Here is a 15744-nt window from a genome sequence, read left to right on the forward strand (position 1 = left end):
GTTGATCCCATACTGTAAAAGGGTTTAGAGATCCTTGCTTAGAGACACTTTTGACCAGAGGGGAAGGGGATAGAAAAGCCACAAAGTTGTGAGTTTCCTGAGGTATAAGGAGATGAGACGGAACAAAAGGCGGGGGTGGGGTGGGGGGGTGCGGATTTTGACAGAAATGAGAAGAGTGGGTCAGCAAAGGCCAACAGTCTGACCCGCTGTTGAGACCTAACCCGAGGCTTCCATTTCTATTTTGTGAAATGGGAGGGAGATACAGGAAGGGAGAAGATTCGTCCAGGGCTGGGTTGCTGCTAAGACCAGCCTAACTGAAACCACTCTAAAGATTTGGACAAGAAGCTCTCCAAATTCCTTGATGTTTCCCCACTAAGAGGTTCTGAGCCAAGTTCACTGTAACGCTCCTTCCTTAGACAAGCTAGAAAGTATGGCGGCCTAGGAGCCAAGAGAAGGCGTTGAAGGAAAACGAGAGACCTGGTTTCTAATGGGCTGGCCTTGGCGCGCCTTCACTGGGCACCTGCGGGTCCGTTTCTCCTGATGCCAAGTCGGGTTCAGAGAAATCTGTCCGGACTTGTCCTGGTTAGTACCCCTCCAGCCCTTGAATCATCAGGTGCACTAATGCATTCTGAGTCCCGCTGTGATGTCATTAAGGCAGCATGTTCGCAGCAAGGAGACAAAGAGTTGTAAATGCCTCCCCTGGGTGATTAAGTGCTGAGGACAAGCTAAGAATTCATTTGATGCAAGTTTATTCCGCCACTTGCATCAAATGCGGAAACTTATTCCGCAAGTTTCTAAAAAGATACAAACACAGTCTCCACAAGCAAACATTTTCATGCCTTCATCTCCCCCTAGGGGGTGGGGAGCTGAAACCACTATCCCAGAAATACTTATCTAAGGAGAGGGACTGGGGCTGGGTTTGTATGTAGGGAATGAGAAAAGACCACGGAGAGCTGCTTTAGAAAGGATGAGGTAGAGAAATGACTGCGTGGACTTTACTGGTACTGAAAGGAAGAGGCTCATTTTTTTTTTTCATGTTTATTCATTTTTGAGAGACAGAGTGTGAGCAGGGGAGGGGCAGAGAGAGGGGGAAACACAGAATTGGAGGCAGGCTCCAGGCTCTGAGCTGTCAGCACAGAGCCTGATGCGGGGCTCGAACTCACGAACTGTGAGATCATGACCTGAGCTGACGTCAGACGCTTAACCGACTGAGCCACCAGGCACCCCATGAAGAGACTCATTTCAAACTGAGCGGATGCTTGTTTATATTCCTTTCTGTAATTTTTGGCCTCAATGAATCACTCACCTTCTCTGGGTCTCAATTTTGTGCATCTAGAAATGTGAGGGTGGGGGTGGGAATTGGGTGAGTTTTGAAATTCTTTGTGTTTCAGTCCCACATACACACACGTCATATTGGCAAATATGCATGAGGGTCTGGGGAATCAGCTCACTTGTCCTGCTGAAAGGATTGCGTGCTGGTACAGTTTTGGAAACAAGGGGCAGTATGAAAAAAGCTGAAAATGTGTATCACTGGTGACCCAGTAATTCCACTTTAAGGGACGTTGCTTAGGGACACTTTCACACATGTGCACAGAGAGACAAACGCAAAAATTTTCACCTTGCATAGGGTTTGTAAGAGCCCCAAATTGGAAAATAAAACCCCAGAAATATCTATTAATAGAAAAACAGGAAATGGATAAGTAAAATATGGCATCTTCACACAAAGGAATACTATACAGCAGTTAAAAAGAATGACTAAATGCTACATAGGGGCACCTGGGTGGCTCAGTTGGTTAAGCTTCTGATTCCTGATTTCAGCTCAGGTCATGATCTCGCAGTTCATGGGATCGAGCCCCACATGGGGCTCTGCACTGACAATATAAAACCTGCTTGGGATTCTGTCTCTAATTCTCTCTCTGCCCCTTCCCCACTCATGCAGGTGCATGCACACTCTCTCAAAATCAATAGACGTTAAAAAATAAATGCTATATGAATCTATATTAATATTTCTAAAACACAAGCTGTTAAGGACTTCCCCTTGGTGATCTGTGTGACAAACTGAGTAACTATACAGGATAATGATTGTAATGGAGTGCAACCCACCACATCAATAAAATTCATGAATCCACAATAATAGAGAAGAAAACTCATACTGCTGTATGAAAGTATAGGGTAACATAGAGTATAAAGCTATTTAGGTACATTTAAAATGAATATAAGAATAATATCATTCAGGGTTCACAGGTACATGTATGTATATGGGTGTGTGTCTCAAACCAGAGAAAATAGAGGAAAGAACCCATCCAAGTTCATGGTTAACAACGGCATTTGGGAGGCAAGGTAGAAGTCTGGGACTTGAGGCTGGGGATAAAGGAGGCTTCAATATAACCAGTAAGAATGTACATGTGTATGTATATAAAATACAAGAAACAACAAATGTCATTTCTAGATGGTAGAGGAAAGGCACCTGTTCTAACATTTTTCCCTGCATTTAAGTTTTTTTCTCAAGATAAAAACTAATATATATGAGCAGCAATGGCTTTGGAAGATGTGTGTTGACAAGCTTCCCCACCCCAGCCCCCCGAGAAGGCACTCTAAGAAACCGAGGCAGCCTAACTTGTTAGGTTTTTACCGTCTAGTTCCGTGACGTCCTATATGGTAGCCATCAGCCACGTGCAACCATTTGAACTTAAAGTGAAATTAATAAAGTTAAATAAAATCAAAATTTCAATTCTTCCATTGCACGCACCCCAATTCAAATGCCGAACAGCCACACGTGGTTAGTGGCTATTGTATTGGGGAGCACACATAATGAAGATTTCTATCACTGCTATAAATGTTACTGGACAGAGCTGGTCTTGAGCTAAAAAGCTTTCTTGCAGACAATGAGAACATTTTTGGTCACACTGGTCTCCCTAATATGTCCTTCTGCATGTATAAAATACCAAGGTAATGACTAGCAGGATTATTTCCTTTCTGGAAGGAATATGTCCACTGTAATCCCAAATTCCAACTATGATGTAACACGTTGTTAAATAAAATTAGATAAACCATTTTTAGAAACTGATCTAACAATTATCCGTAGTTATGTAAGCATCCTATTTCATTTTCCCCCAAACTTAAGGAAGTTGAGAAGATCAGTTGAAGGATAATGAGCGCATTCTCCAAACAAAACTCTACATGTGGGTTCCAAGGTTTTCCACGAGACTTAGTCTCTTACCTGTACACAGTATGGGGGACATAGACTTCCCGGATTGGAAATTCCAAAATCTCTTTGTGGGGACGCGTCCGGTTTTCAGGAAAAGGTTTCACTGGCAGCATTTCAGGAGTCAGACAGCAGTTGATGATCTCTGGAGCTGGAGAAATTTCCAGTCTGAGCAAGCCTACAGAGGGAAAACAGAACTGTTTCAGTCAAGACGCTGTCATGTTCCACGGAAGTCAAGAAAGACTGTTATACTATATTTCTTTTATTAAAAAAAAAAAGGGGATAAGTTGTGGGAGTGTAAGAATTTTGGAATTCTCAGCTAATTTCTCATAGTTGGAGAAAGATCATGCGATGACCACTTTTGAGATTCAGTTTCTAGAAATTAAAAAGCAAGAAATTGTACAAGGAGTAGAAATGGATCTTTAAACTTCCTTTCAAAGCTACCACACTATAATAGCACACACACACGTGACTGCTGGTGGTTTTCAAACTGGGTTCCCTGGTACCCCAGGGTGCTGCAGAAGTGCCTCAGGAACTATCAAATTGCTAATAAGGAAGATGCTCTCATCTTCTACCAAGGCAGCTCAGTTTCACTTTTCTTTTTAAACTACGAGTTCCGTACAATATTTTACTTGATAAAGAGGCTCCTCTGTTCAATTATCTGATTATCTGAGACACCAGATCTAGAGCATGATGTTCCGGAAATAGAAGTAAAAATAGAAATAGAGAAGTAGAAACAGAAATAGAAATAGAAACAGATTTTCAAAAAAAGTAGACCAAGTCAGACTCTGAACTCCCATGGAAAAATGCCACATCTCATTTAGCAAACATTATTTTATAAACTGTAGCATCAGACAAGTAATGTGTCTACTCATAAATGGCTCTGGCAAAGCTAGAGAGGAAAAGACAAGCCATCCATACCTGGAATTGACTTGACTCTTCTCTGTAAGGAGGAAGATCTTTTGTAGTCAGCCAAAAACTTGAATAAGTCTTCATCACTAAGGCGATCCCCCTCCTGCAAAAAGAGAAGTTAGGGTTAGCAAGAATGCACCATGGGCTCCTGGGTAGGGGCCAACGATTTCCAGGAAGATTTTGATCTTTAAGTTTTATTCTAACACACTTTCATAGAAATTAGGGTTGCAGCCAATGCTGAAATAATTTAGTTCAACCTCTTGTGAAATATTCCTTCTCAGACCCATATAGCAATGGAATAGAAGAGAAACCCAGAAAACCCAGAAATAAACCCACAATTCTATGGTCAATACATCTTTAACAAAGGAGGAATGAATATACAATGGGAAAGAGACAGTTCCTTCAACAAATGGTGTTGGGAAAACTGGACAGCTAAATGCAAAAGAATGAAACTAGGCCACTTTCTTACACCATACACAAAAGCAAACTAAAATTAAAGACCTAAATGTGAGACTTGAAACCATAAAAATCCCCCCAAAAAAGCACAGGTAGTAATTTCACTGACACTGGCCATAGCAACATTTTTCTACGTAATGTTTCCTGAGGCTATGGAAATAAAAGCAAACTCTTAGGACTATATTAAAATAAAAAGCTTCTGCACAATGAAGGAAACAATCAACAAAACTCTAAGGCAAGCTATACTGAATGGGAGAAGATCTTTCCAAATGACATATCTGACAAAGGGTTAGTATCCAAAATACATAAAGAACTGACACAACTCAATACCCAAAAAACAACTAACCCAATTTAAAAATGGGCAGAAGACATGAACAGGCATTTCTCTGAAGAAGACATCCAGATGGCCAACAGACACATGAAAAGATGCTCAACATCACTCATCATCAGGGAAATGCACATCAAAAGATGTGGATCAAAAGATGAATGGATAAAGAAGATGTGGTATATATATACAATGGAATATTACGCAGCCATGAAACAGAATGAAATCTTGCCATTTGCAACAACATGGATGGAGTCAGAGAGAACAATGCTAAGCAAAGTCAGTCAGAGAAAGAGAAATATCACACAATTTCATTCACATGGAATTTAAGAAATGAAACAAATGAAAACAGGGGGAAAAAAGAGAGAGGAAAACCAAGACATAAACTCTTAACTCTAGAGAACAAACTGATGGTTACCAGAGGGGAGAGGGGTGGGAGGAGGGGTGAAGTAGGTGATGGGGATTAAGGAGTGCGCTTACCATGAAAAAAATAAACAAATAATAAAATAAAATAAAATAAAATAAAGCTCTATGCAAAGTTTAAAAGAAGGTGCATTCATTATTTTCAGGGTAGAGATTTAAGCACTTCAATTTGATATGCCTTATCAATTACCTTATTTGGTTCTTTTATACCCTGACTTTGCATTCTCTGGGCTTGTTTCTTTGTTGGTAAAATGGGATAATAATAGATCCTACCTCAAAGGATTACTTGGGAGGAATACAGAAGTGTACTTAATATTAACAGGGCTCAGAAGAGTGCTTCTGGGTGTAGTGTTGGATAAATGATGCCATTCTGCAGATTGATTTGTCCATTTGGTCTGTCACAGGCTAAGACAGACAATTAAAAATTTGCTTCTGGGGCGCCTGGATGGCTTAGTTCGTTAAGCATCTGACTTCAGCTCAGGTCATGATCTCGTGGTTCCTGAGTTCGAACTCCACATCGGGCTCTGTGCTGCCAGCTCAGAGCATGGAGCCTGCTTCTGATTCTGTGTCTCCCTCTCTCTCTCTGCTCCTCCCCGCCCCCTCATCCTCTCTCTCTCTCTCTCTCTCTAAAATAAACATTAAAAAAATTCCTTCTAGGGACACTTCACGGACAAGAAACAAAAGACTGATCATAAATCTGCAATTGGATCAGATGACTGAATGAAAGAGGAGTGTAATAAAATAAAGACACCTTTTACCAGGGGAAAAAAAAAATTCCTTCTCTACTACTCCTGACCTATTGTTCCCAGCCTCTCAACAATCCTTCTACTACCTTCTTAGGAAGTCTGTGTGACCAATAGAAATCCAGGCCAAAGGTTTCTCTCCCAGTAACTTAAATCCACTCCTGCGTGCCTTATTCTCTGGAACAATACAGAGTAAGGTTCCTTCCTTCTCCAAGGATTTGAAGATAGAGAAAGCATCTTTCCATCTTCTTCCTATCCTCATTTTCTTCACATGTGTCTTGATTAAGAAGGCTAAGTGTCGATACTACTCTCCAGGTGCCTACATGGGACAGGTATTCTGCTAAGGGTTCAAGGATTCAAAGGCAAGAGCTCTACAGATGAGAAATGTCAGTTAGATACTCTGGCCCCCACCCCAACCAAAGCAATACAATGGGAAGGGGGATATCCCAAACAGAAACAAATGCACATAATATGAACCTTACCATGTTGACCATTTTTTAGTGGACAGTTATTAGCATTAGTACATTTATGGTGTTGGGCAACCAATCTCCAGAATTCCTTCATCTTCCAAAACCGAAGGTTTCTGTGTCTATTAAACAACAACTCTCCATTCCTCTCCTCCTCCAGCATCTGGTAGCTGTCGTTCTACTTTCTGTCTCTATGAAGTTGATTACTCTAAGAGATCCTGTGGTTTTTACATGACCTCAATGTCTATTGAGCTAATAAAAAGCACTACCTGCAATGGTCACCCCTCTATGAGCAAACAAATATGGCAGAAACGTGGAAAGCCTGCGCATGGAACAGGAGCGAGAGGGACAACAGCTGGGCCAGGAAACCCCAAGACCAAGGGGGAAAGGGATGTTTCCGCCAGAGAGTTTTCATAGCCTCATAGATGAACTGACCGTGAGAATTCAAATAGGAGAGTTTGCATTAGTGGGAATGAATCCTTCCGTCAATCAAATGAGCCAACACTTGCTGTGTCCCGGTCACCGCGTGAAGAGCTTTACACACCTCGTGTCATCGAACACTCCCAACTGTCCCAAGAAACAAGCACCGCCCTTCCTGTTCCGCAGGTAACGAAACTGAGGTTTGACGAGGTTAACTAACATGCTCCCCTAATCATTACGTATACCTCCTCCTTTGGGCTCCAACACCCAGGCCGTAGTGGGGAGAAATCCAGACACACTGTCACGTGAAGAGATACCTGCTTGAAAAAGCTGTTAATGGTCATGGGGGTGGCCTTGAAGTTGGATCCGACCCCATTTTCCTCCAAGGAGAGGGCTCTTTCAGAAAGCCTTCTAGATTGGGACAAAGTTCTCCGCTCCCCCACGGAACTTCTCCCTGTAAGGAAAACAACCATCATTCGAAAGCATATGCCTTTCTGTTTGAATACACAGAAGTCATTAACTTTACCATGTAAAAGATAGGTTTTTAAGAATGAATTAAAAAAATTTTTTTTAATGTTTATTTATTCTTGAGAGAGAGAGAGAGAGAGACAGAATGCGGGGGAGAGGAGGGGCAGCGAGAGAGGGAGACACAGAAGCAGAAGCAGGCTCCAGGCTCTGAGCTGTCAGCATAGAGCCTGACACGGGGCTTGAACTCATGAACCATGAGATCACGACCTGAGCCAGAGTTGGACGCTTAACCGACTGAGTCACTCAGGCACCCCAAGAAGGTATTATTGAAGTGTAGTTGACGTACAATGTTACCTTAGTCTCAATGTACATAAAAGAGATGTTCAAAGTCACTATGCCAGAACACTGAACATGACCATCGTTGTTTTGAATGAAAATTTCCCTCCACTGGCCTTACTTTTCTCAGTCCCCCGGTTGGGGTCCCTAGTCCTCCTGTGACCTGAGTGGAGAAGCCACGAGCAGCCGCGGTCCCCTCCCACGTGGAGCTCAGGGTTGGCCTCCCTGCAAGGGCCAAACTGCAGCCAGGGCTGGGACTGCAGATGAGCGTTATTGAGCCAACAGTCTTTGCTTTTGTTTTATTTTTACACTCGCCCTCCGTTGGGAGAGCCATGTACGCGAATGCCCCTGAATGCATTTGGGACTGTGACCCAAACATGCTAGGGTTGGCTCGTGTACGTTCTGAATCTGGGCTTTCTTCCGCACTCCCTGTGAGCCCCGGGCAGTGGAGCCGGGCTCCCTGGCTGACCCGTCTGACAGGGAGTAGAACCCTGAGTCACGCCCACACCTCGGCTCTGGACCCTGGTACTCTGCCTAGTTATGTGTTATCCCTGTTTGTGATTTAGGGGGATCTTGTTGCTTCTGTACTGCAAAATTAAGGGGTTCTGTTGTGAATGGTCAAATTGTTGGGAACGCTAATGTTGCCACAGCCCCTCTTTGAATATTCTCATACCCTTAATTCTTGCTGTGATGCTGTGAGGCGCTTCGTGCCTCCACTGCCCGCCTGCATTCGCCACACTGCCCCAGTATAATACACCGCACCTCCCAATTACTTCTTAGGAAGCAGCCTCTGACGTTAGGTTAATTTATCCTTGACCTGGAGATTACTGAGGACTCAGCAAACCCTATGCCTGAATCACCTACTTCATGGTGCCCTCTAAAGTCTATGCATCATTCTTTCAGGTAAGGCTACCTGAATCTACATAGAAATTGGCATTAAACACACACACACACACACACACACACACACACACCCTGTGGTGTGAAGGTCAGGATTCACTAAAGTGAGGTTTGCTATTGGTAAATCAGAAATAACCCAGCAGTTCTGACTGGCAGTTATGCAACAATAATCCAGAACAGCGGCAGCAATAACAAAGTGCCTTTTCCTCCAGTCCCCCGTTACAGGCAGCATTTCAGAAATGTCAGGGCTTAGGAATGCAGGAGAAAAGTGCACAGCCTTAAATATTTGCTGGACACACAGACACTGAGGACAACAGACACTCCCCCACAGGTGGGGTGGGTTGACCTGAAAACTCTGAACCCTCTTGAACATTTCCATACCCAACCTGTTCAGGAAATTAATGACTCAGACCAAGGGTGAGGCGATGAAAAGGAGAAGTAGGGTAAAAAAAATTGGAACAGTCACTAAATATTCTCTTGGCATCTCTTTCACTGCACGTGGCAAAACCAACCCAAAACAAAAAAAGACACCACCACCAAACTTGAAGGGACTGGAAATTTTACTGAGAAACCTGAGTTTTGCTTTCAGAAGCCCTATCTGAGTGTGGCTTTTCTTACCCTGACGAGCCAACCACGGTGGCATTGTTGAACCCACTGTAGACAGTTACTACACTTTGTTAATTCAAAAATTTTACTTTTAAATGGAGGTGGCTATGGAAAATTAACTTTTTAAAGTGTCAGAGCGTCCAGAAAATTCCAACCAAACATCTTACTATAAGAGTGTATTTCAGCTCCACAAATGTTCACGATAATTGCTTTGGGGACCACTGGCCGCTCAAGCATTTGTAAGTCAGTCACAACAGTGTTTCATCCTATTTATCTCCCTCTTCCTTCCCATTCTTCACACCTTACTGCACCCCAAGCCCCCACTAATAAGCAGCTGACCTCAGAGTGAGTACCCTGGAACACGCCCCCTTTCCCACTGCAGTTGAAAATCTTACCAACCATGGACTCCACATCGGTTACCTCCCTGTCCAGGGTGGAGACATTGAAGAAACTTGTTAAGCTTATGGGAGCCCAGGCAAAAGGCATCCGGTATTTCCCCAAACGCTGGCAGAAGGATTCAGCCTGAAGTTTCAGTTTTTCAATCTTTTCTTTACTCTAGAAGAAAGTAGAAAGGGACAAGCAGAGACAAACTATATGGTGCCAGCAAGAAATCAATGGTCTTTGCTATGAATAGGACAGCCATCTCCAAAATCTCTACCCAACTGATTAAAAAAAGTGAATAGGCAGGAAAAAGATACAACTCATCCTAGAAGTCTAGCTGATAAGAAAATGCAGATTTGAAATGGAAGAGTTTAAAGAAAGTCAATATTTAATTATAAACATACCTTCAACTAAAAAAGAAAGAAGAAGAAGAAAAAGAAGAAGTCATTGTCGTCCAAGGCTTGTTATACAAGCTAAACAACAAGTGACTCTTTTAGGGGCTAGCCACAGGACTTGGATTTGCACGACGAAATTTTGGAATGAAAAATTTCACATATTATCTACCAAGCTTTCAAGAGAGCCTGTTTTTCAAAAGTTGCCTTGGGAAACTCCAGAAAAATGTATAAAGGTTGCTAACGACTTCCTTATTAGGTTGACCACACTTCCAAGCTGTTCTTTCTAAGTTCAGAATAGAAGGTAAATTTTAAAAAATAAATGTCTTGAGTTCAATAAATCTTATTTGAGATTTGTAAGTCCGTAGCAGGACACTGATTAAGCCAAGTAGTATTCCAGAAAGGCCATGTTTTAAAAGTCACATTGGAAACTTTTGCAAATGGTTGCTGAGAAAGGATGTCCTTTTCACAGGCTCAGTACCTATGTTTTCTACGTGATTTTATGATGTACAGAAGTCTCAGCCTATTTCTAAATACCCACACCAGAAAGGATATTTGGAAACTGGCTGCTACCATTGAGAAAGTCCAGTAGAGCTCAGGCATGGTTCAGTTTCGTGAGGTCTCTGTGGCCTTCGCAACCTGGGTCAGAGCCTTGGAGCCAACACAACAGGATGTGGCTTTGTCCTAGCCAACTTTTTTTAGATGCTGGTGGATATGTCATCATTTGTTGAATTCAAGAATTTATTTCTTTAAAAAGTTATCATCAATGACCAGTTTCTCTTCATTCTTTTTATTTTTTTTTTTAATTTTTTTTTTCAACGTTTATTTATTTTTTTGGGGACAGAGAGAGACAGAGCATGAATGGGCGAGGGGCAGAGAGAGAGGGAGACACAGAATCGGAAACAGGCTCCAGGCTCTGAGCCATCAGCCCAGAGCCTGACGCGGGGCTCACACTCACGGACCGCGAGATCGTGACCTGGCTGAAGTCGGACGCTTAACCGACTGCGCCACCCAGGCGCCCCTCTTCATTCTTTTTAAAGACACGATTTAGTAATGTCTCTTATGGGGACATATTATAGACTTAACTATTTTGTGGAACTTGGGGAAAATGTCTGCTTATTCTAAAATGTCACCATTTAGTAATACCCCAACATCATACCTTTCCGCCATCGCTTTCTTTGATAACCATGTAGGGTTCTGCGCAGTCTCCAATCTCTCCCTGCTGAAGGACTTTTTCAATCTACCAACAAAAATATTAAAACAAAACTCATGAATTAATCCATACATTGGCATCGGGGCAACCATCAAAATGATATTTTGTGACAATATGTGATGACAGGGAAGACGTTCGTATTACATGTTTTTTCATCTAAAAAAATTAGTGTGAAAAAAATTGGCATGAAGAGTACCCCATAGTTGTGTAAAAAAAAATCATAAAGGTATATTAAAAGGATGATTGTAGATACACAGCAAATGTTAACAGTAGTTATCTTTGTATGCTGAGATTATGTGCTATTTTTATTTTCTTCCTATTGCTTATGTGTATTTTCTATTTTTAAACCATAAACGTGTATTATGCCTACAATAAAAAATGCAATAAAAGTTATTTTATAAAACAGAACCCATGAGACATATGTAAGAAGGGAAAAACTCATTTTCTTTATTATTGCTTACAATGTAAAAAAGAGATATGGACTCTGTAAAAGTCAGGTTGGGGACTAAAACCTTCCACAAAATGAATAAATGAAGAGAATAAATTATCTGTAATTGTCTCCCTTGTATTTCCTATTAGGGCCGCTTCTCTGGATTTAACAGACATGGGGAAAAAAAAAAACAAACAGCGGATGGTACAGCTTTTCACTTTGCTAACTGGCTGGGAATATGAATTAATGTCACCACTGTCGAATATCTTCTTCCATTTTGCTTCAGGTAAACGATCTGACTGGCCATAAATGTGGCCATCCTCTTTAGGAGAAAGGAAAGGGGCAATCTGAAATTTCCCAACCCTCTGCTCCAAGAAAATGCAGTTAAACCTGAAGCCTGAGGAGAAAAACGACTTGATCCCATTAGCCTGTGTTGAGATTAGACATCAGTTGAGATGCTGCTTCAAAAAAAATTTGGGACTCTTAATGACAGGGAACAAACAGAGTTGCTGGAGGGAAGGTGGGTGGGGCGCTGGGCTAGATGGGGGATGGGGATTAAGGCGAGCACTTGCTGGGTTGAGCACTGGGCATTGTAAGTAGGTGATTGAGGAATCACAGAGTTCTACTCCTGAAACCAATATTGCGCTATACGTTAACTAACTTAAGTTTGAATTTAAAAAAAAAAGAAATCTGGGTTAACGTATTTCATCGGGCACAGATTCTTTTTTGTTGGTTTGTTTTAACAATTTATTGTCACATTAGCTAACGCTCGGCATATACAGTGGAGTCCTGGCTTCAGGAGTCGATTCCCGCGATTCATCGCTTACAGGCACACATTCTTGAGAGGCACTGCCAGATAGTATTTAAACCAGGAATACCCTAGCGATGGAGGGTGTTTCATGGAGTTCAGAGAAAGTGGTGTGGAACTGTTCATTGGACATCTCTCCGTCTCAGGGAAACCACAGACCGGAAGTCTCTCACTTCTCACAAAGGCTGATTCCCCCCAGCTGCCCCAGGCTGAGCACACACACCACAACTCTTGAGCTAGAGTCTGACCAGTATCACTGCTAGTCAGCAATCATTCACTCATTCGTTCATTCATTCAAAAACCACTGGCTGAGCACCTTCGGGGCGGTAGCTGCTGGGGAGATAGGTGGTGAACAAGATACGCTTGGCCCCTCTTCTACTGAAGCTCACAGTGGGGAGCTTATGGAAAAAACTGGAAGAAGTTGGTCTTCCCATGCAGTCAGTGGCTAAAAATGTGGTCTTTGACATGAAATCTGAACACAGATGGAGAACCTTTTTATTAGGACCCTGCAGCAACAATGGGAATGCTTCAAGCATTAGTCGTGTATAGTGTATTAGTCACGTATAGACCACAGGAGAGGGGTCTCCAGAATCTGAAAGTGGGAGACTCCAGATCTGACCAGACCAGCAGGTACTGTTCCCTTCCCTGGGGTGGACAGGGTAACGCCAGGTACTTTGTGACAAGTGCTGCAGCTGCTATGAGGGTCCACAGTATGGCCCGTCATGTTTATGTGTAAAACAAACACATGTGTCCTTACAACCGAGGCAGGCAGGGGAAAGGGGGGCGTTGGAATTACCAGGGAATTTTCGTCAGATCAAGAGGGGCTGGTACCACACCTTCCATGTTTATATTGAAAGTTTTAAATCTCATCCTTATTCTCCATCCCTCAACTGAGAAACACAACCTTTAAGCCTGGATAATCTTTCAAAGCAATGGTATATGCAATACTAAACCAGGAAACGCTACCTAAAATACAGTTAAGAATTGGATGTTCAGGGCACCTGGGGGGCTCAGTTGGTTGAGCTTCTGACTTCGGCTCAGTTCTCACAGTTCGTGTGTTCGACACCTGCATCGGGCTCTGTGCTGACAGCTCAGAGCCTGGAGCCTGCTTCCGATTCTGTGGCTCCCTCTCCCTCTGCCCCTCCCCCCCACCTCAAAAATAAACATTAAAAAATTCAAAAAATAAAATGAAATGAAAAGAACCTGGTGTTCGGCCTGGGAATAAAAATAAGAAAGAGCTCCTCTTCATTGCATGGCATCTGCCTGCTAAATATTACACACATTTGCTCTGTATTTAGACAGAAAGAAACAGCAATGATGCCATTACAGTAAAGGAAAAGAAGCCAGAGGCAAACCAGGGCCTGTCTTACTGAGCTTTAAACGTCTTCCCTGTATCCAGACAATTGACAGAATGCTCGTTATGGCCAAATGAATGCATTTGTACATTTGAAAATTTTGGAATCTATTAAGCAAGTTAATAGTAACCTATAGGTAGCTGCTGATACTTAGCAGGCTATGATGGATTTACCAAAATAAAGTCATCCACTAAGAAACAGAGCCTGAAGCAAAATCCGGCTCTATGGGACTAGTGTCTTTGGTTTCCCAGGCGGAGAAAACTTTAACTACAGGGGTGCCAGGGTGGGTTCGAAGCTAATCTTCCAACATGTCTAAGTAATAATATTGCAGGAAAATGGATACATGTGAAGTCTGACAACAACAGATGTGTCTTCTTAGCAATAGGATTTTAACTTTAATGCTTCCTAAAAGCTTAAACAGATCCTCTTCAAGCAATAGTAACGTTTCAGAGTCTTTGTAGAATGGTGAAAAGGCAGCTCACACACCGAGACATCTGCCACTTGTTAGCTGACCTCCATGTCACTTAAATTCTTTGGAATCGATATGCTACTCTCATGGGGTCATGGGGGGAATCAATGCGATTATGGAGGTAAGACACTGTGTTAACTAGAAAAGGTTCCAAACCCAGAACTCTGGGTGTACATGAAATCAAAACACCTGAATCTTGGGTTTTTTGTTTTTTTGGTTTTTTTTTTTTGTTTTTTTTTTGCAGTTTTGGGGTAAACAGTCAGTAAGACTAAATATTTGGCTTAAGGTAAGTGAAATATCCAGTGTTTGTTGTTAACCTCTAACCAGGCACTTGGGTGTGTAGACGAAGTCTCCGTTTTTCTCACATCAGAAAAAAGAGTACCGCTGAGAACAAAAGTTCCTTGTACTTGGAACTGTCCCGCAGATTTCGAGTCCCACTGCACATACGCAGTCTGTCACATGGTGCTCAAAAGGGAGGGTGAAATATAGAAAGTATAGCTCACTTCTTAAATTGTCAGAGCCTGGACTTGGGAACATTTAACTACAGGTGTCTAGAAGGACATGTACGGAGTCGGGAAAGTCTATCTGGATTTCCGCCACAGCAGCCTCCCAGAGCTGAACAGCCAAGCATAGGAGGAAGAGCTGGGCCAGGGGGAAGGGGGCCTGTAATGTGCCAGGCTTTGTTCCGCAATCACAACGGCCCACGGAGGGCAGGATTATCATCCCCAATTTACACTTAAGGAAACCAAGTCTCAGCAAGGTTTGGGTAATTACCCCAAGTCCTATAGCGATAAGGCTTCAAAGCCAGGATTCAAAATCAAGACTGTAGGCCTTCAAAACCCACAGTTGCTCTAGTATCCCACACAGAATTTGCTTGGAAAGGAAAAAGGGGCAAGTTGAAAAGCAGACAGCGAATCGCACAGAGAACAAGTGGATACGTTCTGACATCTCCAACGTGCTCTGGGAATAACACAACAATGAAGCATCCGAATGCCCGACGTACAAACGAGATTGTGTTTAACTACCTTGACGACTAGGTAGATGTCGGAGGACGGATAGGTGACGGAAAACACGGCAGATCTCGCCTGACTCGACGGGGCAACAGAGGGCGTGTGAGCACGCAGAAATCCTTTGAACTGGTCAGAGTTCAGGTCACAGTGAAAATTTTCCGAGATCTGTCAACAAGGAACAAGGCAAAAAATGAGTCCCACCTGTTGTTCTCATGGTCTAAGTAGGTTCGAAGAGTAAAACCCCACAAAGAAATGATGAGGGTCATCACAGACGTCTCTAGGGGTTGGTGGAAAATCTGATTCACATTTTGTCACAATTTCTAGATATTCTGGAGCTGTTTGAGAGGTGTTCCTTGAAACACTTACATTTTTTTTTAATTTTTTTTTTAATGTTTATTTATTTTTGAGACAGAGAGAGACAGAGC

At 42.5% G+C, this 15744-nt stretch overlaps 1 protein-coding gene across 7 annotated transcripts in view; it reads right to left on the reverse strand.

The window, feature by feature from the left end:
• Nucleotides 1-15744, reverse strand: part of DOCK8 (dedicator of cytokinesis 8) — a 228720-nt gene that overhangs the window by 115861 nt on the left and 97115 nt on the right. For all 7 annotated transcript variants that reach the window (XM_086684951.1, XM_086684950.1, XM_086684952.1 and 4 more), the window contains 6 exons: nucleotides 15335-15484; nucleotides 11194-11274; nucleotides 9657-9816; nucleotides 7269-7405; nucleotides 4127-4220; nucleotides 3221-3383 (listed from right to left, as the gene is read on the reverse strand). In XM_086684951.1, the coding sequence (XP_086541077.1) occupies nucleotides 3221-3383; nucleotides 4127-4220; nucleotides 7269-7405; nucleotides 9657-9816; nucleotides 11194-11274; nucleotides 15335-15484 (785 nt within the window). The remainder of the gene's footprint in view (nucleotides 1-3220; nucleotides 3384-4126; nucleotides 4221-7268; nucleotides 7406-9656; nucleotides 9817-11193; nucleotides 11275-15334; nucleotides 15485-15744) is intronic.

This window comes from Puma concolor, chromosome D4 (assembly GCF_028749965.1).
Source record: "Puma concolor isolate L17-30 chromosome D4, mPumCon1.1.hap2, whole genome shotgun sequence".
In the NCBI taxonomy this organism is placed as follows: Eukaryota; Metazoa; Chordata; class Mammalia; order Carnivora; family Felidae; genus Puma; species Puma concolor.